Genomic DNA, 27620 nt, shown 5'->3' with positions numbered 1-27620 from the left:
GGTTTCCCCATTGACCGGTCAGTCTTCATAGTCAGACAGTCAGAGACTAGAGACTCTGCTCTGTCCTCCTCTTCCTCCTCACAGTCAATCATCTTCTGATCTGAAGTCAGCCTGAGAGGTTAAACAGGAAAGGAAACAAGTTTGTACAAGAGTCACAGGCGAGACTGAGAGGGTCTTTCCCATTTGTGCTTTTATACGGCTTGACTCCTCTCCTCGACTCCTCTCCTCGCGTCTTAGTCCCGCCCACGGGAGATGCAAGCGGAGGAGGCGAGGAAAAGACTCGAGGAGAGAGGAAACGAGGAAATATGTTTATAGAGACATGAGACGTTGTTTCCTCTGAAGCGTCACGTGAAGCGACGTCCGTTTCTGATGACAGCAGCAGCTGATCACATCTGGATCAGCTGTCAGTCGGCTTCAACAGCTGTTTATGTCTGAACTGTACTAATACTAATAAAGACACTCAGTTATTCTCAGTGGCAGAGCAGCAGTGTTTCCTCTCTGTAGTCTGTTACCTGTTTAACAAACACCTGCATATGAATAACAGCAGCAATCTGTGTCTCTACTGTGGACTGAGTCCTGCTTAGAGGACCAGGAACCATCTCTACTGTGGACTGAGTCCTGCTTAGAGGACCAGGAACCATCTCTACTGGCACAATATCTTTATATTATGTATTCATTATTAGCGTCTGTAGTTATTGATATTCTGACAGTAGAAGTTATGTATTAGGCTGAATGTTTGAGGGAAAAGTGAAATGATGTAACTCATATCAAACCCGACATTCAGGAATTATCAGCCTCATGTGACTGAATGGAAATGAGGATAAATGATGTAAAAGGTGTAAAAGAGAGACTCTCCTTCTCTGTCTGACTTTAACTGGATCCTTAATAAAAGTTAATGAGGGGAAATAACAGATCATCAAAAGAAAACTCTTTCTAATAAATGAAGAAAGTTATTTTAAGTCTGTTTGTTGTCAGGTTTTATAAACCCCTCTCAGAGTCAGACTCCTTCAGTGACGGTGTGTGAAGCAGAGCTCCTGCAGGTCCTCCTGCTGCTGGATCACTTCACCATCAACATGCTCCGTCTGCTGTTCACTCCTACAGTTAACACAGATTATAACTAGATGGTGAATCAGAAGACAACTAAACTAAAAATCTGTTAATCTGTGATCTGTCTTCACTCCGGTATGAAACTCCAGTGATGTTGATGTATCAGATCAAACCGATCAGCAGCAGCGTCCAATCAATAACTGATATCCAGTAAGGGGGCGTGTCGGTCGGTAAATAACAATCGTGGAGGAAACACTGGAGAATACACTGGTGTGTATCCATCCTTTACCATCAGACAGTCCTTTACCATCAGACAATCCTTTACCATCAGACAGCCCTTTCTGACGAGGAACTGAAGCTGTTATATCGTTCTCTTCAAAGCCACCAGACTCCATTCACAAAAGCATTAATTTGACTTCCCAGAACACGGGAGTATTCGTACAACCCCACTTCAAAAAAGCTGATTTTAGGAGAAGTCAAACCAACACAGTATTTTGAGGACAAATGTGAGGAAATGAATTACACATTTGAAGCTCATTCTTTCAGATTTTGAATAGTTGTAAATCTTTACAGAGACTTCAACGTTCAGGCAGAAATATGAATATTTTCTTGAAGTGTAAATTGTGAAATGGAGGTTCTCAGGTGTTTTGTTACAGAAATACAATCAGTAGTTTGTGACTCTAAAACCCAGACTAAGATCCATCTGAGGTTGAAACAGTATCTGCACTAATAGTTCTGCATCAGAATATAAATCTGTTAGCAGAACATTTAGTCTTCATCCTCAATGCATCATCATCCATCAGGTCAGCTTACAGTAGAAACAGTCTCTTACTTTGACTCTGAGGGTCCAGGTTCATTACTGAAGCCTGGAGGTATGAACATGGACCGGTCACTCTTCACAGACAGACAGCTGGGTACTGGAGACTCTGCTCTCGGTCTGGACTGAACTCTGCAAACACCAAGATGATTTTATTCACATCACATGAATCCTTGATAAACTCTCTGATGATAAAGACATTTCAGTAGCTCTAAACACACAAACTACTGCTACTGTCAATAATGTGGTTTTAAAGTTTGTATTAGTCCTCTTAGATTACAGCTGTTCTGGGTGACTGACAGCTGTCACAGATACGAAGAGGAAGAATGCACAAATTAATTCTCTTTGTGTCACAAAAAGTGTATTAAACTTCAGTTAGAAAATACATTTTAGTAGAAATTTCAAAACAGAAACACACAATCAACAGAAAACAGTATTGGTAGAGGAAAGTGAAAATGAGTCCTATAAATGAGTTAGTAGCAGCTCTCTTACTTTGACTCTGAGGGTCCAGGTTCATTACTGAAGTCTGGAGGATCACCTTTAGACTGATCACTCTTCATAGTCAGACAGCCAGAGACTAGAGGCTCTGCTCTGTCCTCCTCTTCCTCCTCACAGTCAATCATCTTCTGATCTGAAGTCAGCCTGAGAGGATAAAGAGGAACACTGAGTGTGAGCATGTAAAGGAAACAAGTTAGTACAAGAGAACAGGAAGTAACACACACCCTCTCTCTATCTCTCTCACACACACACACACACACACACACACACAGTATACAGTATAATAAAGCAGCCAGCGCTCCACCTGGTCACTTCTCTTTACCTCTCTGCTTGTTTTCTTGGCTTACAGCAGCTTTAATGAGGATTATTCAGCCAGTCATGACTTTGTGTTCACAGATGAATCAAACTGTTGAGTTCATTCTAACATTTCTCTCCTCTACAGTCCACAGGGAGGAAACTGACTCAGACACTTTAACAGTAACATAATAAAATGTTGGATTAACACTCACCCTGCTTCAGTCTTCAGTCGTCAGCCCTCGGTCCTCTTCTCATAATGGAGTCTGGAATAACTAACTGAACTCTTTCACTTTCATTGTTTCCTCCCTGTTCTCATGAGCCTGGATAACATGGGTCAGTGTGGCTCCTCCTTTGACCGCAGAGTTTATCTACGAGTGTGTGTGTGTGTGTGTGTGTGTGTGCGTGTGTGTGTGTGTGTGTGTTGCTCACACTAGATGATTAGTGTGAGCAACACGGTGTGTTTTTGAGAATCTCTTTTGTCTTGAACAGGTTGAATTAAAATTAGTTTTGATCCAATGTTATCTAATTTTTATGTTTAAATCATGTCAATAAACCAGTTTAGTTAAATAATAATGTGCTTTTATAGTTGTTGTTTTTTCAGAATTATATCTCTAAGATTTTTCTGAACATCTGGAAGAAAAAATATAATCTCTGTTGCACAATAAAATCATTTCTGAGTTGCAAGTCTTTTTCATGATCTAAACACAGTAGCCAGAAATGACACATCTTCCTTGCTCAATTAGTACAAGAACCTACATTTTGAAATGTATTATACCATTTTCTTATTAGTTATATTTGTATGTTTCTTCCACTATTTCATGTTTCAGCTTTTTTTATTGTTACAAAAAGAGAAAAGACATAAGTAATATCCAGCAACCTGGATTTCGAAATATAATCCCAAATTTTCTACTAGTCAAATGTTAAAGTTACTAGTTTATTGAATTTCACACGTCAGTATTTCAGAATTAGTAGAAGCTTATCATTAATGAGTAACTTTATACGATACGATAATACTTTATTTTCAGACAGGTCTGAAATTTGTTTTGCATAACAGCAGCTCCATTTGCAACATCACAGGACAAAGTCAAGAAACAAGGATAAATATATTTAAACATTACAATCACAGAAGATGATATTCAGGGCCCTTCAACGTACATTTGATCTGGGATTAGGCTCCATATTTAGTTTTAGGATTGACTGGTGAACAAAAGAGTGCTTCAGTTCAATCTTATTAAATCGTGGAACCCACCATGTAGTATAACAATACTGTAGAACACTCATAATCACAGAAGTAAAAAACAAAAGAACAATTTGTTTACTCGCCCCAAAAGACCTGAGGCGGCGGAGAAAGTAAATTCTTTGTTTTGTCTTTTTACAGACAAATTCAAAGTGGTCTTTCCAAGATAATAAATGATCAATCATTACTCCCAAATATTTATATGAAAATACCTGCAGGATTTTTTCGTTATGAATAACAATAGGAACTTTGAGAGTCAGATGGTGAACCAAATACAATTTCTTCCGTTTTCTTTGTGTTAGTCTTAAGAGCATTACTGTCACTCCACCCGACCATTTTGTTCACGCCATGTTGGTGCAGCTCAGGGTTGTCCGAGTGACTTAACAGATATATTATAGCTGTATCATCAGAATACTTTAGAATGTATTGATTTGGTGTATTTGTACGGCAGTCATCAGTGTAAAAGGTGAAAAGCATTTCTGAACATCCCCTAGTTTTTCCAGAGTCCGCATCCCTGTCTGCCCGCATAAGGGTGAATCCCGGGACTTCAAAGAGAGAGTCGGGCACAGGGTCGGCGCCAGAGTGTTAGGGGCGGACGGGCAATCAGCTTTGACAGGGGGGGCATTTTTTTCACCTCATATAGCCTTTATTAAGTGTATCTTTAACATTATCATGTTTCATGAAAGAAATAAGCTGACAGAGAGGTGTATACATACTGCCACTTATGCGCACAGGCGCGCACGCACGCATACACATGCTGTTATGTCCACAAAATCAGGTTATAAACTAACACCGTGTCCTAACTGGATGCGAGCGTCCGACTATCGCGCTGCATCGCGCATCTGACGCTCTCTGTCCGCACTACGTTAAATCTGCACTTCTGTTACATCATGTAAACAAACCAGGAACATATCAGCTGTGAGCTCCAGATCAGACTGCAGCTGAAGACGTAACCACCTCAAAGATGGGTTAGTATTACTTGTTATCTTCCTACGTTCGTACTTTTTTTTTTATCAGAAAACACACGTTTTATTTGTGATATTTACTGGAAATAACATACGATATAGCCAAGAGCAAGTAGGTTGTTATCTAGTGATCTTCTCCAGCCAGCTGACACCTTATTTTGGTTTCTGTAGTGAATTGAGGAGGTACTGGAGGCTACAGATAACTCCTCAGGCACGCCCTGCGTCCTGCTAGTGCCAGGGTCAAAATGTGCACACACGCGGGAGCCGAGATCCAGTTAACAGGGAGTTAAACAACACATTACTCTAACAGTCTGACTGACTTCTTCCGTCTATTGTTCTTACAAACCTGCACTCACTTAGCAATAAAGTGGAGGCGATACGGACATACACAAGGTACTGTAACGGATTTTGTGAGGCATCATTGTTATGCTTCACGGAAAGCTGGCTACAATCTACAATGCCCGAGTCCAGCGTCGGCGTTAGGGACGGGCCTTGGGGGTCCAAAAAGGTCACTGTGCCCCCTCAGCTGAATTCTCTCCTGACAAAAAACTAAACTGAAATAGCAGCTAAGCCATAAGTACAATTAAGACATTCAGTTTGGTAATGGAAGGACTTAACACTGCAATGCAAAATAATGCACAAAACAGTGATAGTTTTGCATTTACGAAAACAACTAGGACATATACTTGGGCTTGATTACATTGTTTTCTATTGGAGTGTCCGAACTGGCTGCGAACAACATGGTGCTGCACAGCAACACGGTGCTGCACAGCAACACGGTGCTGCACAGCAACACGGCGCTGCACAGCAACACAGCAACACGGCGCTGCACAGCGTGGCGTGACGTTTTGTCTGAACTTCTATCGGATACACGGTTCCTATTTTCTTCCTGTCACTCATATTGAGAGGAACGGCTGATTAGTTTAGATAAAATGAGCCGAGAAAACCGGGTCAGTTGTCCTGGATGTAAATTAAAATATTAACTTGATTACTGACACTTTCAGCACAGACATTGACGCTCGCAGTTATATGTAATAAAGTTCACTAGTGAAACTTTATTACGAGCTACCTGTCAAAAAATATAACAGCCACCTCACTGATGGTTCAAATAAAACACGAACACACAGCACAAAGAGACAACTATGGAAACTCTGGGGAATATGAACCGTCACTACAATATTTCAGTAAGAAGCCTCGTTTTGATCTGCTCCGATGGCGTGTTTGTTTTTTTTAGTTTTTTTTTTAATCTAGCTCAATAGAAAAAAATGAGAGAAAGTAGACCTACAGACCTGGTGCATTAAAGCACAATTAGGACCAAGAGAGTAGAAAGCATCCTGTGCTCCTCTCACATCTTACGTTTTCTACCTGTTTGGATTATTCTGTTCAGTATTGTGGAATAAAACAATGGACTAATGTTATACTACAGCAGGCTGAGCAGGGTCAACAACTGCTGAGAGAAACATCCACATTTAGTCTTTATTAACTTAAATTATAGTTATGAAGAAATCAGACTGTTAGATTAATGTGTTGTTTAACTGCCTGTTTATCTCGGCTACCGTGTGTGTGCACATTTTGACCCTGGCACTAGCAGGACGCAGGGCGTGCCAGGGCGTGCCTGAGGAGTTATCTGTAGCCTCCAGAACCTCCTCGTTTCAAAACAGAAACCAAAATAAGGTGTCAGCTGGCTGGAGAAGATCACTAGATAACAACCTAGTTGCTCTTGGCTATATCGTATGTTATTTCCAGTAAATATCACAAATAAAACGTATGTTAATTTTCTGATAAAAAAAAAAAAAAAAGTATAAACGTAGGAAGATAACAAGTAATACTAACCCATCTTTGAGGTGGTTACGTCTTCAGCTCCAGTTTGATCTGGAGCTCACAGCTGATATGTTGCTGGTTTGTTTACATGATGTAACAGAAGTGCAGATTTAACGTAGTGTGGACAGAGAGCGTCAGATGCGCGATGCAGCGCGATAGTCGGACGCTCGCATCCAGTTAAGACACGGTGTTAGTTTATAACCTGATTTTGTGGACATAACAGCATGTGTATACGTGCGTGCGCACCTGTGCGCATAAGTGGCAGTATGTATACACCTCTCTGTCAGTTTATTTCTTTCATAAAACATGATAATGTTAAAGATACACTTAATAAAGGCTATATTTACATGGGTTTCATGAAAGGCGCTATATAAATCCAAGATATTATTATTATTATTATTATTATATGAGGGGAAAAAAATGCCCCCCCTGTCAAAGCTGATTGCCCGTCCGCCCCTAACACTCTGGCGCCGACCCTGTGTGCATCATCAACAATGATGTATTTATATTTCAGTGTCACACTATCAAGTTTCAGATTGACTAAAGAAACAGTCCCAACAGATAACGCCTAGCCTGACTGAGGAGAGGATCATGCAGTATAAAGTTTAAATGTTTATATCTCATTCAAAAAGGAACTATGTTAGAGAAAACTGTCTGATAACAACATCCTCGAGTGTTTCCACCTGCAGCTCCTCTTCCTCCACATCTGAGCTGCTGACAAGAAAACACAGTTTAAACACCTCAAATTAAATCAGTAAAACGTTTAAAAAAGAATTGTGCAAATCCTGAACAAACTGTCCACTAGTGTGAAATATTAATATTACAACCTGTAGTGATCACAGTCTCTACATATATGTAGTCCTGTCACAGAGGAAAGTGAACCGACACACATTAGATTTAACATTTGTTCAACGTGATTTTCTTGATAAACCAGTTTCTACTGTCTGTATTCACATCAGTGTGACTGATATGAGGTCAACTATTCACACCGTGAAGCAAAGAAACCCACTGCATTAAGAACACAACGAGCACAGATGAAGAACAAGAACTCCCAACACCTGCAGCTTCATCACATTCCTGCTGTTTCTAACAGAAACACACCTGCCAGGTGTTATTTACCTGCACTGTACGTAGACAAGGTTTCAGCCATAACTACCTGTACTGTAGGTGTCACAACTAACATTTATCAGACAATTAGACTCAACAACATGAACACAGTGATGCTGATCAGAGAGTATCAATCTGAATTATGATTATCAGCTGAAGAAACACCTCACTGATATTCATTATTAACATTATACAGGACAACCTGACATTTATTGATCAGAGTCAAACTGTTACAACTAAATATACCATTAAAGTTGAACCCAGACTGAGCTGTCTCACCTTAAACAAGCTGATTACTTTAAACACAGAGTATCTTTGATTTATGAAGTAAAGCACTAATGTAATATCATATGAATGACAGCTAAAATCATACTTTTTGTTGTTAAAAACTACCTCAGGTTACTTCCAGAGCCAGTTTGTGATTATTAATAAAAACGTATTGTGTTGACAACTGTGCAGTGTTGGAGGAAGTATTCAGATCCTAAATAAATGTGCTAATACCACACTGTAAAAATACTCTGTTACAAGTAAAAGTCTTGCTTTGAAAATGTTACTTAAGTAAAAGTATGTAAGTATAATCATGAAAATGTACTTTAAGTATTAAAAGAAAGAAAACGTCCCCTGTGACTGTTAAACTATGACATATTATATCATTAGATAGATTTATATATAATAAAATAATTAAAAAGGAAAAGCAGCAAATCGTCACATTTGTGAAGCTGGAACCATGAAATGATTTTGCTTAAAAAATGACAATCAAAAATAGTTGCCAATTAATTTCAGTCAATCGATTAATAAGTTAATCGACTAATAGTTTCAGCTGTACATTTTCATATGTTTGTAAAGTAACTAGTAACTAAAGCTGTCAGATAAATGTAGAGCGTAAATGCAGATAAATGGAGTAAGAAGGACAACTTGTCCCTCTGAAATGTCCTGCAGTAGAAGTATAAAGTGGCATGAAAGTAAATGTACTTTCTAACACTGTAACTGTGTAACATTAGGCCATCAAATCAGCAGAAAAACAGGAGATTGATTTATAGAACATAATCTATTTAAATCACAATATTAGTGAGAAAAATCACAGCTTGATATATTTGTTTAAAATGTTCAGCCCAACTAGCTGTGAAGTAATATTTAAATGTAAAGTGGTTGGTTAACTAGCTACAGCCTCAGTAACATGAGATCTATGTAACATCACCCAGAGAAGGATCTTAACGCCCCCTAGTGGCCACGGTCGGTAACTACACCTGCATCAATATCAAGTTAGAGGAATTACATACAAGACACACTTCCGGTTACATCCTTCAAAATAAAAGAGCAAGAGATGTAGTTATGCTCTTTGTCCACAGGAGGGCAGTGTGATAATGATTTTAATTATAATGATTGTGACTAACTACAGCTGTTTAGGGTTAGGATTAACAGTAGATCTCATTATTTCTTATCTTTATTTTATTGTTTCTATTTTACTGTTTCTATTTTATTATTTATATTTTGCTTCTGATTTTAATTAATTTCATTATTATGATTATGATTATTGTTGTTATTATTATTAATAATATTATTATTATTATTATTATTATTATTATTGTTATTATTATTATTATTAATAGTAATAGTAGTAGTATAATTACTACTTATTGTTTTTTATTATTATTATTGTTTATAATTATTCCCACAAGCTATAAACGATCATTGTATCGGGATAAATAAAGTAGTTTCTTATCTTATCTTATTTCTTAACTGAGGGTATTTGCTAGAATTGTTTAAATGATTTTATCTTATTTTATATATATTTTTGTTTCTGGATTATTATTGACTTTTATTCTTTGTTTTTACAGTAGAGCCGTCTGTAACTCTGGTTGAAAGGTCTATAAAGAACATCACTCTGACATCTGCATAATGAGGGCCAGAACTTTTCATACTTTAGGTTGATTTTGATGCTAATACTTCTGTACTTTTACTGGAAAGCAGGACTTGTAGTATTTCTGCACTGTAGTATTAGTACTCTGACTGTGTATTAGAGTATGAAGTGAACAGCAGATGATCAGACTGTGACTTTAAGACTTTCACCTCAGTATCTGAGGGTCAATATTTGACTGTAATAAAACTGATAAAAGACGTGATTGTCGTTTTATTTCAGTCTGAATGCTTCGCTGACAGCATTATGAATCGATTTAGTCTGACTTCACAGTCATTTAACTTAAACTGTCTTCTTCTACTGCAGCCACCTTCTAACAATACATCCGATTATGTTCTTGCTGTAATATAAGTAATATTTAAATTATGTAAATCTCATTTAAATTCCTGGTCTCAAAGAGACATCTCTATCATAGGCCGAATTCTTCTTACAGAAATGGAGTGCATTTCCCGATTCATCTACCCAGCTTACTCCTTATCACTTCCCAAAAATGCAATAAAAGCCATAAACCAAGCTAATTTCAGTTATATCTGGAAAAGGAAAACACACTATATTAAGACAGGCACTATGGTTAAAGAATATGAGGAAGGTGGACTTAAGGCTATTGATATTGAATACATTAATGAGTCTATTAAGATCATTTCTAAAACATGAAAAAAGCTATTTGTTTGTTATGCCCAGTGAAATTTTTACTAAACTAGGAGGCATCGGCTTCCTTCTTAGATGCGACTATGACTTCACAAAGCTCCCCGTCAAATGATCCTTGTTTCATCAACAGGTTTTACTTTATTGGAAAATGATATACAAACATAATTATAGTCCCATAAAACCCCAATACGGAATTGACGGAATGTATTACTTAAAAATAAATCCATATTTTTACAAAATTGGTTAGAAAAAGGAAAATGATCTGTGATGCATTTATTGGACAATACAGGAAACATTCTACCATTTGAGGGCTTTTGTTCTAAACTCAGCCTCGTTGACAGAGGTCAGTATAACAATGTTGTCAAAGCAATCCCTCAAGCTGTAATTGTGATGGCATATCATTTATCTCAAGATAATGTAAACCCCCAATCTCCCTTCACTTTTGGTGAATGGTCACAACCTCATTAACTTAAAACTACCTAACGTCACCTTTACTAAAGACTTATATCCGTTCTCTTCAAACAGAAATTCAATTCTAAAACGTTTCTCTAAAAAAGATGCTGAGAGTCGAAGATCGAAATTCTTTAAATGTCCTATTGCACCAAAAGTGAAGGAGGTTCACTTTAAGGTTCTCAGTGAAATATATATAATATCCCCCTCTGCTGAGTTCTTAAGAAACCGTTTTGGTTTTGATCACAATAACTGCTGGTTCTGTGATGAACACATTGAAACTACAGAACATTTATTTTATGAATGTATTTTTGCTAATGCTCTCTGGGATGATTTGCATTTTTGGTTGTCCACTAAATTTGTATTTTCTTCTATTCTAACAAAGGAAAATGTTATATTTGGTACAATTGTGAAAGATCCCGTACATGAATGACCTGGCAATCAATAATCCATAATCATTCTTTTTATACATAAAAATAGATTCCTGAAATCAAGACCACATTTCTATGTTTTCCATCAGGAGCTGTGTCTTTACTTTTCATCTCTCAAACATAGGAAGAAAAATAAGCTATGAAGCTTTCAATGTTAGTTGATGACCTGAACCTTACAGAGAACCCCTAAAGCACTATTATCACTATTATCACTATTCCCTTATTTTGTTTGTTTGTTTTGGGTTTTTATCTCTCTTCATCACTATTCCCTTATTTTTACTCTTATTCTCTGTATGCCTAGAACTAATCTGCAGAGGCACTTTGGGTTCAGAATATATGAATGAGTAAAGACAAAGTGAAACCCAGGTCCAGGTGGAGGAGGTGGTGGAGTGTGGAGCAGAAGGAGTGGAGGAGTCTCAGTGTGTCTGCAGAGACTGTGCAGAAGGACAGATACACTGATGATACTCTGTCAGGTCCAGAGGAACACACAGGGATGATGGTGGTTAGAGATCAATACCACTTCCATCCTTTCCATCTGATGAGAGAAGAAGAAGACACCAGAAGTCATCAATCAGTGTTTACAGAGACTCCCTTCATCAGCTGTCAGTCAGCATCCAGTATAAAGAGCAGCAGGACTTCAGTCTGTGCAGCGTAGCCAGCTTCCTTTCAGCTCTCATGTTAACGTATTGGAGTGAACACACTGAGCTCAGAGCTCACAGACCAGAGGCCTGTACTACGAAGCCAGTCCAACACACCCAGGGTATCTTCTCCTTATCTGGTTTAACTAACCCCTCAACCAAGATCCCGCTAAGCGGTCCTACGACAGTTCTGATCAACTCGGTAAGTCAACCCAGGGTTTCTCAGTCTGGCTGTGAGCGCGTTCACATAGAAGGGGCGGGGTTTGTAGCACATGACCAATCAGAGACATGGACCAGTCTACGGTCAGCAGAGCGGCACACTTTACAAACGCATACTAGACAAGTTAAACACATAATCCAGACTAGAATTAACACAGTTTAAACTGCCAAATGCAGGAAGGACGCATACGAGATGAGGACTAAATCCACAGTCTTGTTGTGTGTAAAATAACCTGTAACGTTGATCTTAAACTAATCGGAGGCTTCAGCAGTCTGAGTTAGATGTGTTAGGGCTGGGTGACTTGGACAAAATCAAATATCACAATATATTTTTGTGTAAATGACCAATAATAGAACAGCTAGAACAGTCTGGTAAGGTCAGAAAATGACATCACTTTACTGTAATTTAGCCTTTAAAACCAGGAAATGACAACACTTATGCCATATCACGATATTACTAGGGCTGTCAATCCATTATAATATTTAATCACGATTAATTACAAATGAATCACACATTATTTTATCCGTCCAAAATGAACCTTAAAGGGAGATCTGTCAAGTATTTAATCCTCTTATCAACATGGGAGTGGACAAATATGCTGCTTTATGTAAATGTATGTTTATATTTATTATTGTAAATCAATGAACAACACAAATCAATGACAGATATTGATCCAGAAACCCTCACAGGTACTGCATTTAGCATTAAACAATATGCTCCAATCATAACATGGCAAACTGCAGCCCAACAGGCAACAACAGCTGTCAGTGTGTCAGTGTGCTGACTTGACTATGACTTGCCCCAAACTGCATGTGATGATCATAAAGTGGGCATGTCTGTAAAGGGGAGACTCGTGGGTACCCATAGAACCCATTTACATTCACTGATCTGGAGGTTAGAGGTCAAGGGACCCCTTTGAACATGGACATGACAGTTTTTCCTCTCCAACATTTAGTGTCAGTTTGGAGCGTTATTTAACTTCCTTCATGACCAGCTAGTCTGACACGGTTGGTACCGATGGATTCATCAGGTTCTGTAGTTTCAGATGATACCAGTAGTACTAGTAGTAGTAGTAGCAGTAGTAGTAGTAGTAGTAGCAGTAGTAGTAGTAGTAGTAGTAGTAGTAGTAGTGGTAGTAGTAGTAGTAGTATGACATGGTTGGTACCGATGGATTCATCAGGTTCTGTAGTTTCAGATGATACCAGTATCTTCACTCTAGCTTTAAAACTGAGATGCTACAACCTAAAAGTCACAAGTTGCGTTAATGCGTTAAAGTAATTAGTGGCGTTAAAACGAACTTGCGTTAACGGGTTATTATTGCTTTAACTTTGACAGCCCGACTAAATATGGAGTCTTTTTGGACAAGGAGATCAAACAGAGCGTTTCAGACAGAGGGTGTAAAGAGGTGCTGCAGCACAGCCAGTAGAAGAAAAGTAAAGTGATTTTTGAACATTAAAGCATGTTAACATGTTCTAGTAGAAACCTAAAATACAAGTATGAAGCTGAACATCAGCCTGATAGGTCCTCTTTAAAAGGTCCCACATGTTCATACACAGACTGAACAGTAAAACGTCAGCTGTGATTACTGGACTTCAGCAGAGGTTCTGGTCTGTATAAAGACCACATGGTTACTAAATGTAACCATGGTTCTATGATGTTCTATCTCTCAATGAGAGAACACACACTTTCTGATCAGAGTTGATGGTACGACAGTTTGATGGATGAGGACCACTGTCTCTATACATGATGTGATACTGTCAGCTGTAATCCAGCTTTATTTCCTGGAGACATGAACACAACAACAACATCTTCTTCACATCAACTCTAACACATGATCACATGATGAGCTTCTGGCTGATCTGATTGGCTGACTGTTCTCTCTCTCTGTGTGTCACCGTTCTCCTCTCACAGCTTAATGGAGGAAACACATCACAACAATACTGCTGAAATCAGCATGGACCGCCTCCGACCCTCTACTGACCTCAGAGTCTCCAGTCTACAGTGTGGACTCTTCACAAGATCAGACAGGAGCTTCACATCTGAATCCTTCAGGTTGTTGTCACTCAGATCCAGCTCTCTCAGATGGGAGGGGTTGGACTTCAGAGCTGAGGCCAGAGAAGCACAGCTGATCTCTGACAAACTGCACATCCACAATCTGAATAAAGAACAAATGATGAAGATAAAAATCACTTTATAATCCATGTTATGTCATGTCAACACACATCAATACCAAGCTGCTGATCTCTCTAAAATCAAATTCCATACTTCTCCATACTGCGTAGGAACCCTGAATAATAGTTCAGAGGATCTTCTGTATCCAGATGTGACCATTTACCAACAATGATAAACATTCATTTACTTTAACAACTAACAGCGGACATTTTCTACACTTTCTTTAAGAAACACAAGTCTTTAGTGACTGCAGACTGAATTTAGTTCAAGAAACATGAAAATATGAAGAAAAGGACATTAACAACTTTATGGATGTAAGTTATGTTTGTACATAAATCAGGTTCAATTGTTAATTAAAGATATAAGATCTATAACAGTAACAGAGAGTCAGTGAACTGACCTCAGAGTCTCCAGTCTGCAGTGTGGACTCTCCAGAAAACCACAAAGGAGCTTCACTCCTGAATCCTTCAGGTTGTTGTTACTCAGCTGCAGCTCTCTCAGATGGGAGGGGTTGGACTTCAGAGCTGAGGCCAGAGAAGCACAGCTGATCTCTGACAAACTGCACCACTTCAATCTGAATAAAGAATAAATGATGTAAGTTTAGAAGACAACGTTCCTGCTTGAAATCATTCAATGTTTAATAATGTGTTCAGAGCTGAAGAAGGTTTAGAACGTAGAAGTTTAGAAAATGTAAACTCCAAACACCTGAAGCCAACAGGATGCAGGTTAAAAACTGTCAAACACAAACAGTGAAACAGAGCTCTCATTAATATTAATGACAACGTGCTGCTACTTCAATAAAGACGTAGTGGCTTCACCTCTTAAACTCTAACAGCTCCACCAGTGGATCCATCGATACAAACTCATGTTGAGCAGCCAAACACAAATAAGAACCACAGAAACTGATTCAAGATTCAACTCAACATCTCAAAGTCTCTAAAGATGTCAAAGATGTCAGGATGGATTTTGGGGAAATGTGAACAAAAGATATTTAAGATAAGACATCTACAATATATATATTTGAGGAATAGTGGATTCATAAAATCAAAGCATCTTCAGTTTAAACTCTTCAGTCAGTAAAAGCATCACGGGTTAGACCGTGCCCTGTAAAGTAAGATGCAACGCCACCTCCATCATCATATATTGAATCAAGCCGGCTTGGAGGTGTCGGGGTTAAGTGTTACTGTAGCATCAGTACTTCTAAATGTCGGGAGACCCGCCGACAAAGTAATCCATTTCTTAATGGGGGTCAGAGTGATACAAAGTAAACATGTATTATGAATTACACACAGGCATAAGTATTAATATGGAACATTTCCATCTATTGTAAAATGGATGTTCAGTAAATGGTTTGTCATCCTTTCTTCTCTGCTGTAGATGCGCTCCTTGGTTTAGACCTGGACTGCCGAAACCGAACAGGAGCGTACCAATAGCTTATGTAAGGGGGGTTTCCAGAGAAGGTACCAAGTACAGTAGAGTTGGAGGGGTGATAATAGGCAAGGTAATTTTAATTAGTTTGAATAATTACTTGCCTCAAAATGTTATATTAAATGGTTTATAATTTAAATTCTAAATTATGTCCTATTTTTTGGACTGGATATTATTATGCTGTTGTTTGATTGATTATTAATTATTATTTGTTTTACTTAGTAGGATCCAGCTTCATAAAAGAGGAGGCTGGAATACCTGGAGGGGGGTCAGTGGAGAGCAAACCTCTGATGAGAGGCAAGCCATATTGTAGAGCTGCAAGGGCCCAACATTTAAAGGGGCATAGCCTATGCTGTATCTTGATATATATTTTTGTCATTTTGCTTATATTTTTCATTATTTTGGAAGAACCTGTTTCCTGGATGCCAGGCCTGCACTGTACCTATTTTTGCACTGGATTGTTGGTTTCCACTAATTGTTAATAAATACACCTGGACTGCTTAACTGGAATTTTTCTCAGTTTTTACGCCTTAGCCACTCGGCCAACCTTACAATAAGCATCATATAGCTTCATAAAATGTATAGAAAAAACAAATAGTGAATATATTTGTTATTGTCTGATAGCTAAAATAGAGATTATTTATGGGGTTTTTTAATAATTTATTTTAACATGATGAAGTCAGGTGTTGTGATTTATGAAGGTTTTAAATGTGTAGCTCATCATTGCTCTGCCACAGTCAATGGACTAAACCACTGAAGAAGAAAAGGGACTTCAGCATTAAGAGACTCAGTGTGGATCAGTATAATATCAGCCTGATGTCTGCAGTTTAGTGTCACCACAACTTTCATATCATATTAATCTCAGTACACAAGTAAAAAAATGGTGTCTGACCCCAGAGTCTCCAGTCTACAGTGTGGACTCCCCAGAAAACCACACAGAAGCTTCACTCCTGAATCCTTCAGGTTGTTTTTACCCAGCTCCAGCTCTCTCAGATGGGAGGGGTTGGACTTCAGAGCTGAGGCCAGAGAAGCACAGCTGATCTTTGACAAACTGCAGCTCCACAATCTGAATAAAGAATAAATGATGTAAGTTTAGAAGACAACGTTCCTGCTTGAAATCATTCAATGTTTAATAATGTGTTCAGAGCTGAAGAAGGTTTAGAACGTAGAAGTTTAGAAAATGTAAACTCCAAACACCTGAAGCCAACAGGATGCAGGTTACAAACTGTCAAATACAAACAGTGAAACAGAGCTCTCATTAATATTAATGACAACGTGCTGCTACTTCAATAAAGACGTAGTGACTTCACCTCTTAAACTCTGACAGCTCCACCAGAGGATCCATCTATACAAACTCATGTTGAGCAGCCAAACACAAATAAGAACCACAGAAACTGATTCAACTCAACATCTCAAAGTTTATAAAGATGTCAGGATGGATTTTGGGGAAACGTGAACAAAAGTTATTTAAGATAAGACATCTACAATATATATATTTGAGGAATAGTGGAGTCATAAAATCAAAGCATCTTCAGTTTAAACTCTTCAGTCAGTAAAAGCATCATATAGCTTCATAACATTTATAGAAAAAAAGAATACTGAACATATTTGTTATTGTCTGATAGCTGAAATAGAGATTATTTATTTATTCTTCATATTTATGTTTTTTTATAATTTATTTAAACATGATGAAGTCAGGTGTTGTGATATATGAAGGTTTTAAATGTGTAGCTTAACATTGCTCTGCCACAGTCAATGGACTAAACCACTGAAGAAGAAAACAGACTTTAGCATTAAGAGACTCAGTGTGGATCAGTATAATATCAGCCTGATGTCTGCAGTTTAGTGTCACCACAACTTTCACATCATATTAATCTCAGTACACAAGTAAAAAATGGTGTCTGACCCCAGAGTCTCCAGTCTACAGTGTGGACTCTCCAGAAAACCAGACAGGAGCTTCACTCCTGAATCCTTCAGGTGGTTGTAGCTCAGCTCCAGCTCTCTCAGATGGGAGGGGTTGGACTTCAGAGCTGAGATCAGAGAAGCACAGCTGATCTCTGACAAACAGCAGCCCCACAATCTGAATAAAGAATAAATGATGAAAATAAAAATCACTTTATAATCCAGTCAGATGTGTTCAGGTTTTAAATGTGTAGCTCAACATCACTATGTCCTAATCAATGATCTTTTCCCTAAAATGAGTAGAGTGACTTTGTCATTGTGTTATTGTGGATCATCATAATGTCAGCCTTCTACAGACATCATCCAGATGTCACCACAACATTCATACAGCTGTTCATGTCAACACACATCAATAACAAGCTGCTGATCTCTGTCAAGTCTGGAATTAGAGGATCAATATTAAATCAGACTTGTTGGACTTCATTACTTCATTTATTACATGGCCTTCTTCTCACTGTATCTGGGAGCTTAGCAGGTTTATGTCATTTACAGGAAAGGTCCACATTTGTTCAAGTGTGTCTGTAAACAACAGCCACATGTCATATGTACATTAAAAGAGTTATTGGTGGCAGTAATCATTCCTCCTGTGAAGTGGTCCCTTCATAACACAACTACACTGTAAGAAATGACTTCAGAAGTTCAACTGAAACTAATATGAAGATTCAGCAGTCTGAGTCCGACAAATCAAAGTTACAGACTGTTTCGTACCAAATTCCCTCTTTGAGTTACTAATCCTCCTGCAGCTCAACAAGGAAACTGTCACACACGACATACTGACTGGATACATACTAAGGCTGGGCAATATATCCATATTATATCGATATCGTGATACGAGACGAGATATCGTCTTAGATTTAGGATATCCTAATATCTAGGGTTGTCAAAGTTAATCGTTTTAACGCCAACATTTTCTTTAACGCATTAACGCAATCGATCTTCCGGAGGTTGTAGCGGCTCAGTTTTAAAGCTAGAGTGAAGATACTGGTATCATCTGAAACTACAGAACCTGATGAATCCATCGGTACCAACCAGGTCATACTACTACTACTACTACTACTGCTACTACTGCTACTACTACTACTACTACTACTACTACTAATACCACTACTACCACTACCACTACTACCACTACTACTACTACTACTACTACTGCTACTGCTACTACTACTACTACTACCACCACTACTACTACTACTACTACTACTACTACTACTACTACTACTGCTACTGCTACTGCTACTACTACTACTACTACCACTACTACTACTACTTCTACTACTGCTACTGCTACTACTACTTCTACTACTGCTACTGCTACTACTACTACTACTGGTACCATAGTAAACTACAGAACCTGATGAATCCATCAGTACCAACCAGGTCAGACTAGCTGGTCATGAAGGAGGTTAAATAACACTCCTAACTGTCATGTCCATGTCCAAAGGGGTCCCTTGACCTCTGACCTCCAGATCAGTGAATGTAAATGGGTTCTATGGGTACCCACGAGTCTCCCCTTTACAGACATGCCCACTTTATGATCATCACATGCAGTTTGGGGCAAGTCATAGTCAAGTCAGCACACTGACATACTGACAGCTGTTGTTGCCTGTTGGCTCTCCCTTTAAGGTACATTTTGGACGGATAAAAAATGTGTGATTCATTTGCAATTAATCGTTTTTAAATATTTTAATGGATTGACAGCCCTAGTAATATCGTGATATGGCATAAGTGTTGTCTCTTCCTGGTTTTAAAGGCTGTATTACAGTAAAGTGATGTCATTTTCTGAACTTACCAGACTGTTCCAGTTGTTCTATTATTGGTCATTTACACAAAAAAATATTGTGATATTTGATTTTGTCCAAGTCACCCAGCCCTAATACATCTAACTCAGACTGCTGAAGCCTCCGATTAGTTTAAGATCAACGTTACAGGTCATTTTACACACAACAAGACTGTGGATTTAGTCCTCATCTCGTAACACTCAGGTTATACGGGGATTGGTTCACAGACAGAAGGAATGATGACAGACATCAATAACTCTTTGAATGTACATATGAACATGTGAGTATTGTATTCAGATAGATTGAATAAATATGAACCTGCAAAGATGTTTCTGATGCAGAATATTTATTTGGTTTTTGCTTCAAATAATTAGACAATGCTGACATGAAAACAGAGCACAGTTAGATCTGCTGTCAAAAAGAACGTGGGAATAACTTAGAACCATAGAAACCTCTGGTTAGATGGTGTCGTTCATAATCATCACTTATGTGCCTTTAAGTTGGTGCAATACGTGTTTGTTGAAGAGTGCTGCACCTTCAGACATGTTCAAATAGAGAGCTACAGGAATGAGTCCTAAAACCCAGAAATGAGTCAGCATTTTAGCACTTCCTGTTCCCTCGTCTGGAAGTCAATGGGTTTTTAGTTAGATGTCTGAAATAAGGTCTGTGGTTAAAGGTCCAGTGTGTAGGATCTGGTGGTATCTAGCGGTGAGGTGAGGAGATTACAACCAACTGAAGCCTCTCCTGTGTGCCAAGCGTGTTGGAGAGCTACGGTGGCCGACGTGAAAACGTGAATGTCCCTCTCTAGAGCCATCTGGAGCAGAGCCAGTGCAGAGAGAGTGTGTGTCTACAAACTACATAAACTACAGTCAGTGAACTGACCTCAGAGTCTCCAGTCTACAGTTTGGACTCTCCAGTGCAGCAGAAAGCAGCTTCACTCCTGAATCCGGCAGGTTGTTGTTGTGACTCAGGTCCAGCTCTCTCAGATGGGAGGGGTTGGACTTCAGAGCTGAGGCCACAACTTCACAGAGAGTATCTGAGAGTCCACAGTTAGAAAGTCTGTGATGACACAAAGATTACAAAATATGTTGTTATGAAAGAGGACAGTTTATATTTACTTCATGCATTTGATGACTAAACAGTTTGATATATACTTCTTTGATTAACATTTGCTCCTCACATCAGTGGTTCAGCTAATCTTATCTCACTGTTTGACATGAAACAATAATTCTCATCACTCTCTCTCTCTCAAACCTGCAGACTTTTAATCTTTGTTTTCCTTTAATCTTGCAGATGAAGAGAGAGAACATGTAGGTACATTGATGCTTCCATAATGTCCAGTCTGTCAGTGAGATCTGATCCCAGGTCTGTCTCCACAAAGTTAGCATGAGGCCTTCTTGATTAGAAAAGCATTTTTAAAACTCAGTGAATAAGTAATAATAATACAGTTGATAAAGATGACCTCTCTTTGCTAGCTACCTGCTGCTGTCAGGTTCACGTCCATAAATGGGAAAATTCAGTGACTGCTGCCAAACGGTAGAGAAATGAAACAGATCGTGTAATAATATTAGACCTGTACATAATTAAACATTCATATAATTAGATATTTTGATGACTGCATGGTGTTTTATCATTAACAGTCTTATCTGAGTATTGTAGGGACCCAGCATCTGGCTGGTTTCAAGTGACCTCATGACCTCAGTAACCTGATCCTTGACCACAGGACTCATCTCAGTCCTCATTGGCTACAGTAACATTTCACACCTAGGTGTGAAATTCACACAGAACAAAACCAGAGGAATGTTCTTTGTTCCTTCTCTTTCGACTCTTTCTTCTCATCTGCTCATCTCTCCTGACGTGTGAGAGGTGAGCTGCTGCGCTCTCTCTGCTCTTCATCTACTCAACCCAGGCTGACCTGGTTGAGGTGAACGGCTCTCAAGTCCAGAACTTGCAAAACAGTTCTGGTTCTGATCAATGGCCTGTTAGGAAACAGCCATTGCAACCAAGGAACCAAACGGCAGACGACGCGAGTGCTCTGCCCTTTCCACCAGCTAACTTCAAGCTATCAAGCAAAGAAGTTAGCACCAAACTAACAGCAAAGACGACCTCTTTTACTTGGAACCACAACTTCAACACATGGAATCACAAACCCGGTTCTTCCATGGATTGGTAACGTACTGGGCCTTAGCATTAGCAATCGCACAGGGCTGAGCAAGACTGTCCAACTTTGATTTCTAGAAAGTACTTGTATTGATTTGGTTTAATGTTATTCATTGAGTTTGACTGTGGTGATTTATCTGTATTTGATTTTTGGGTAACTGGCTTCGCCACATCTGATGTGTTTAGTTTATGCTTCACATAGACGAGGTCTTGCATGCAACTAACCATCTTTTCTAACCCACTGCATATCTAACACACATAAAGATCACATACACAAACTGTGAATTAGTTAAACATAAACATACAGCTTCAGATAATCTTAACCACACATCACCCCCCTCTCTGTCCTTCTTCTCAGAAGAACAAAGAGGTCATGTGGTGACATGCTGATGGCCATCTTTGATTCAGCCATCTTTGATTCAGCCATCTTTGTAGTTTTACAGTGCCCGCCATCTTGTTTGTAGGCCATACTGACATTTTGAGACAAGAACCCATCTTGTTTCCCCCCCCTCTCTCTCTCTCACGCACACACACACACACACACACACACACACATACACACACACACACACACACACACACACACACTTTGTTTGGTTTGTTTAGTTTAGTTATTTAGTTAGATTAATATTGTGTTTTGAACCTTTATTAACTTGTAAATAAATGTTTGTGGAATATACATGCTGGTCTCTTTAATGTTGCACAAGAGTGAATACTGCCAACCTCTGCTATGTCAAGAATTCCGATATCCTTCAACCTTTACTATCTATTTTGGTTATAGTTATTAATTTAATTATTAATCAACGTTCCAAATTGATAGTCTAGCATATATAATGAGACTATATTAACGTTTTGGTCATTGGTCCCTGATTCCAGGGTGGTGCCCCGTTTATTATTGATGTTTATTGATAATCTTTATTAATATTAATAATTATATTATTATTTATTAATTAATTTGCTAATAACCAAAACCTACCAAAGTAGAACCCCTACAGTATCAAACGTATTCATCTCACAAAAACAATTAAAGAACCAATATCAGTTATAATAGATTTCATTATTTTCAGCATAATGTCATTAGAAAGATATTATCAGTGTATCAGCATTAAAAACATAACATTGATCTTTGGTGCGTATAAGATCTCTTAAAAAGTCTGAATTCTATCATTCTGCTGTTATATATTCATCAGACGGCTGTTATTGGTGGAAGCTGTGTATTTCCTGTTACTACTCTTCTCTACAGCAACAAGAGAGAGAAACACCTGAGTTTCCTTCTGTGAGCAACAGAATAAAAGGAAAGACTTAAAAACAAGATGATGGAACACAACTTGACTTCATGAGCAATAAAATGCACCATTGCTCGATTCAACACACTCAGGGGTTTTACAACGACTATCTTTGTCTCGTATGACCAGTAGTTTACGGTGGCTAATGCTAGAGTTGGGTCGATTTTCGGTTTAGCCGCTCCGGTCTGGTCCGGTCCGGTGTACGAGCTTAAACCGGTTTGATTTTATGCTAACCGGCAGAACCGACATTTGTCATTATGACACGTTCTGGCAAACTAAAAAGTAGCAGACATCAACAACCTGTGCCGACAGAGACACAGTGCTAAATCCAGCCTGTATTTGCAATATGACAACGTGATTAACGTAATATTATGATGTTATGTTGGTGTATAAACAAGAAGAGGTTTGTTTACTAGGAAGTTCATGTGTTTTTTGGGGTGACGAGACGAGACATGGCAGAGCTGGTCTCAAAGAAAACTAAAACTGTGGCAACATGGCAAACGTTTGGATTTGAAGCCAACGACAGAGATGAGTCCAAAAACACACGAGGTAAGGTGTAATGTGGTGCAAGGCCTATTGAAAGCAAACCCCAGCACCAGGACTCTGATCCCAGGACCGCCCCGACTCCCCGCCGGATCAGCAAACGTTCTGTTGCTGCCGTTACACCGGTTAGACCCAGCGCTCCACCAGACAGCTGATCTTTTGTTCTTTTCATTTGTTTTACCAGGTTCACATGTCGTCTCCATCACCCAAAAAGTTGAATAAGAAAAAACTGTAAAATGTAACAATTATTCTAAATAAATAGAATAAGTGTTCATTAACTTGACAGCTAGAAACACAACCTACTGAAACATTTTAACTCAACATTTGAAACAGCTCAAGAACATCTGTGACAAAATACAACTGACATATTTATGTAATAAACACGTGGAACACTTATAAGAATATTATATTTTAAGAATAATTTATAGTGTTTATATTTGAAGAACTAAACTACTAATCTACGCTGATCTATAAAGTTAATCACATCTGGACTTACACAGCTTTTCTGCAGTTCCTCACAGCTGGAATCAGTCTCAGTCGTCCCTCCTTTGTTGTCTTGTACTTCTTCAGGTCCAACTCATCCAGAACCTCCTCTGACATCTGCAGCATGTAGGCCAGAGCTGAGCAGTGGATCTCTGAGAGTTTCTTCTCTGATCTGTTCTCTGACTTCAGGAACTCTTGGATCTCCTGATGTACCGAGTGGTCGTTTATCTCCGTCAGACAGTGGAAGATGTTGATGCTTCTGTCAGGAGAGACTTTATCTCTGTTCATCTTCTTCAGGTTGTTAATGGCTGTCTGGATGATTTTTGGACTGTTGTTTGTCTGACCCAGCAGACCTCCTAAGAGCTTCTGGTTGGACTCCAGAGAGAGGCCATGAAGGAAGCGAACAAACAGGTCCAGGTGGCCATTTTCACTTTCAAGGGATTTCTCCATGGCTCTCTTCAGGAAGACATCCAGAGATGGGCCACGACTAGCACTGCTTCCAAAATACTGGGGGATGTTCTTGAGAAAAGACTTTGGGTTTAATTCTCTGTGCCTGAAGTCTTCTCCCAGGAAGGCCTCCAGTACCTCTGTGTTCCTGTTTGTGTAACAGTGGACCATGTAGACTGCAGCCAGAAACTCCTGAATGCTCAGGTGAACAAAGCAGTAGACTGTTTTCTTGAAGATCACACACTCTCTTTTGAAGATCTCTGTACAAACTCCTGAGTACACCGAGGCCTCTGTGACATCCAGACCACACCGCTCCAGGTCTTCTTGGTAGAACATGATGTTTCCTTTCTCCAGCTGTTCAAACGCCAGCCTCCCCAGCTTCAGAAGAACTTCCCTGTCAGCCTCCGTCAGCTCCTGTGGACTCGTCTCATGTCCCTCACCATACTTCTGCTTCTTCCTCTTTGTCTGAACCACCAGGAAGTGTGAGTACATGTCAGTCAGGGTCTTGGGCAGTTCTCCTCTCTGGTCTGTAGTCAACATGTGGTCCAGAACTGTAGCAGTGATCCAGCAGAAGATTGGGATTAGACACATGATGTGGAGGCTCCTGGATGTCTTGATGTGTGAGATGATTCTGCTGGACAGCTCTTCATCACTGACTCTCCTCCTGAAGTACTCCTCCTTCTGGGCGTCAGTGAAGCCTCGTACTTCTGTTACCCTGTCAACACATGCAGGAGGGATCTGATTGGCTGCTGCAGGTCGGGAAGTTATCCAGACGAGAGCTGAGGGAAGCAGATTCCCCTGGATGAGGTTTGTCAACAGCACATTGACTGATGACTTCTGGGTGACATCAGACACAACCTCGTTGTTCTTGAAATCCAGTGAAAGTCTGCTTTCATCCAGGCCGTCAAAGATGAACAGAACTTTACAGACAGCGAGCTTCTCTGCTGTGACCTTCTGTAATGTTGGATGGAAATCATGGAGCAGCATGAGAAGACTGTACTGCTCATCTCTGATCAAGTTCAGCTCCCTGAACGAAAGCAGAACCACCAGACTGACATCTTGGTTCTCCAAGCCCTCTGCCCAGTCCAGAGTGAACTTCTGCACTGAGAAGGTTTTTCCAACGCCAGCGACGCCGTTCGTCAGAACGACTCTGATGTGTCCCTGTTGGTCAGGTAAGGCTTTAAAGATGTCCTGGCACTTGATTGGAGCGTCATGGAGGGTCTTCTTCTTGGAAGCTGTCTCAAGCTGCCTCACCTCATGTTGGGTATTAACCTCTTCACTCTGTCCCTCTGTGATGTAGAGCTCAGTGTAGATCCTGTTGAGGGGGGTTCCACTTCCTGTTTCATCAGTTCCTTCAGTTCCTTCAGTCACACGTTCACATCTCTTCTTCAGACTGATCTTATGTTCATCTACAACCTCCTGCAGACCTCTATTCAGACTGATCTTATGTTCATCTACAACCTCCTGCAGACCTCTATCTGCTGAAAGAGAGAAACAAAGTTTAAGACAAAACAAAGAAACTTATTATTTCTAATGCCAATATGAAAATAATCAATATAATAACATATAAAGAAGTAAAGGTTATAAAGTCATCTTCCCTTCTTGAAGTCTAAACTAACATCAACGTGATTTCTATATTTATTTGTAATAGTGTTTCAACGTGTCGCTCTGCAGGACCAGACGTGTGTTTGTAAGTCAGAGAAGGAGACTGTAGCAGGAAAGATAATGTTGTTCAAAGTCTGTGGCTCCTGTTCAGTTCAGTTCAGTTCAGTTTATGTTTATATAGCGTCAAATCATAACAGAAGTTATCTTGAGATGCTTTTCATATAGAGCAGGTTTAGACCGTACTCTATCATTTAGAGACCCAACAAGAGATCCTCCATGAGCATGTATTGTTATACGACAATGACAAGAAGATAACTCCCCTTTCATCAGTGTGTCTGTCTGTCTGGGATAGAACAGTGATGCTGTTGCTTTACAGAGATTAATAGTTCTTCATCTTCATCTATGCAGATGGAGAACAATCATCATTCTGATTGGTTGATGCAAAGACGGAGTGCTATCATAAAAACAAAACATACAAATATAAAATGATTTCTGTTGGGTTCAGATTCAGAAAGGAAGTGATGCAGAGCAGATATGTTGGTGGAGCAGATCTGAAACAGTTGTTACAACAATAGTCAGTGAATTAAAACAACAAGTTTCCAGACATGAAGACATCAGCAGACACATCTACAGTCTTACTTTGGACAGTGCTGGTCTGACTGGCTGTCTGAGGTCCAGGTCTTGTTCTGGTCTGACTGGCTGTCTGAGGTCCAGGTCTTGTTCTGGATCTGGACATCAGCTCCTCCACAGAAGCATGACTCCTCTTCTTCTCTCTGTGGAGACATTACTTTAATACTAAAATCATTTGTTGATTGTTGGTGAAGAATATCCAGACTTGTCCAACACTGAAGCTCAGATGGTCACAGAGAAGAGTTAAAGTGTTGGTAGTGAATTCAGCATTCAGTCTGTGATGAAGATGTTCCTTTATTTGAACTCTCCTGCTTTAATAAACTAGAATTAGCTGCTTTTCCTGTCTGACTGTCTTATTGAACATTTAGTGATCTGGCTGAAGTTTGTTCATTAAAGAGGAACAACGGACATTTTAAAAACATGAATATTATTTTGGAGGCTAAATAACTATATAAACTATATAACTATATAAACAAACTGCAACTTGCTCATGTACGCTGATATTGAGAGGACGCTCCAGGAAACCACCAGGTGGCAGCTTCATCACGGTAAACAGTGACTTCCTGTCAGTGCTGATATGAATGGAGGATAGAATCTCAACAACATTTGCAATATAAATAAACACGCTGTCACTTTCTGAATCTATTTTATGTGTTAACAATAAACACTTCTAAGAAAGGGAAACGGTGTCAGACCTCTCTGACTTCTTTAGTCTTCCAGTAGTTATAGTTTATACAAGTGCTGTCCACTGGAACGGAGAGAGTTGAAATGCTATACTCCATTCATATCTCCACTGAGGTGATTGAACTGGAGGTTAGAAGTGGTCTAGATATTGAGGTAGAGCATCAGTCTAAGACACACAGCATGTAACACTGGTGTCCTGATGTTCCTTATTTAACTCCTGACCAACGCAGTACGCAGTATACAGTACATAGTGCATACTGCGTTCCTCAGTAGTATGCACTATGTGACGGTTAAAGTGATGTATTTAGCAGAATGCTAGACCAGGCTTTAGCCTTTAAACCAGCT

The 27620-nt window shown here is 39.2% G+C and overlaps 1 protein-coding gene and 1 pseudogene across 1 annotated transcript in view; both read right to left on the bottom strand.

Moving 5' to 3' along the window:
* LOC141752673 (protein NLRC3-like) overlaps positions 1-27620 on the bottom strand; it is a 782294-nt gene that overhangs the window by 481539 nt on the left and 273135 nt on the right. Inside the window, exon 13 of the mRNA XM_074610793.1 lies at positions 1880-1996. Coding sequence (XP_074466894.1) covers positions 1880-1996 — 117 coding nt within the window. The remainder of the gene's footprint in view (positions 1-1879; positions 1997-27620) is intronic.
* LOC141752523 (NLR family CARD domain-containing protein 3-like) lies at positions 23919-24913 on the bottom strand (annotated as a pseudogene).

This window comes from Sebastes fasciatus, chromosome 16 (genome assembly GCF_043250625.1).
Source record: "Sebastes fasciatus isolate fSebFas1 chromosome 16, fSebFas1.pri, whole genome shotgun sequence".
NCBI classification, from domain to species: Eukaryota; Metazoa; Chordata; class Actinopteri; order Perciformes; family Sebastidae; genus Sebastes; species Sebastes fasciatus.
Note: the sequence above shows the minus strand (reverse complement) of the source record. Positions and strands in the feature narration are given on the sequence as shown.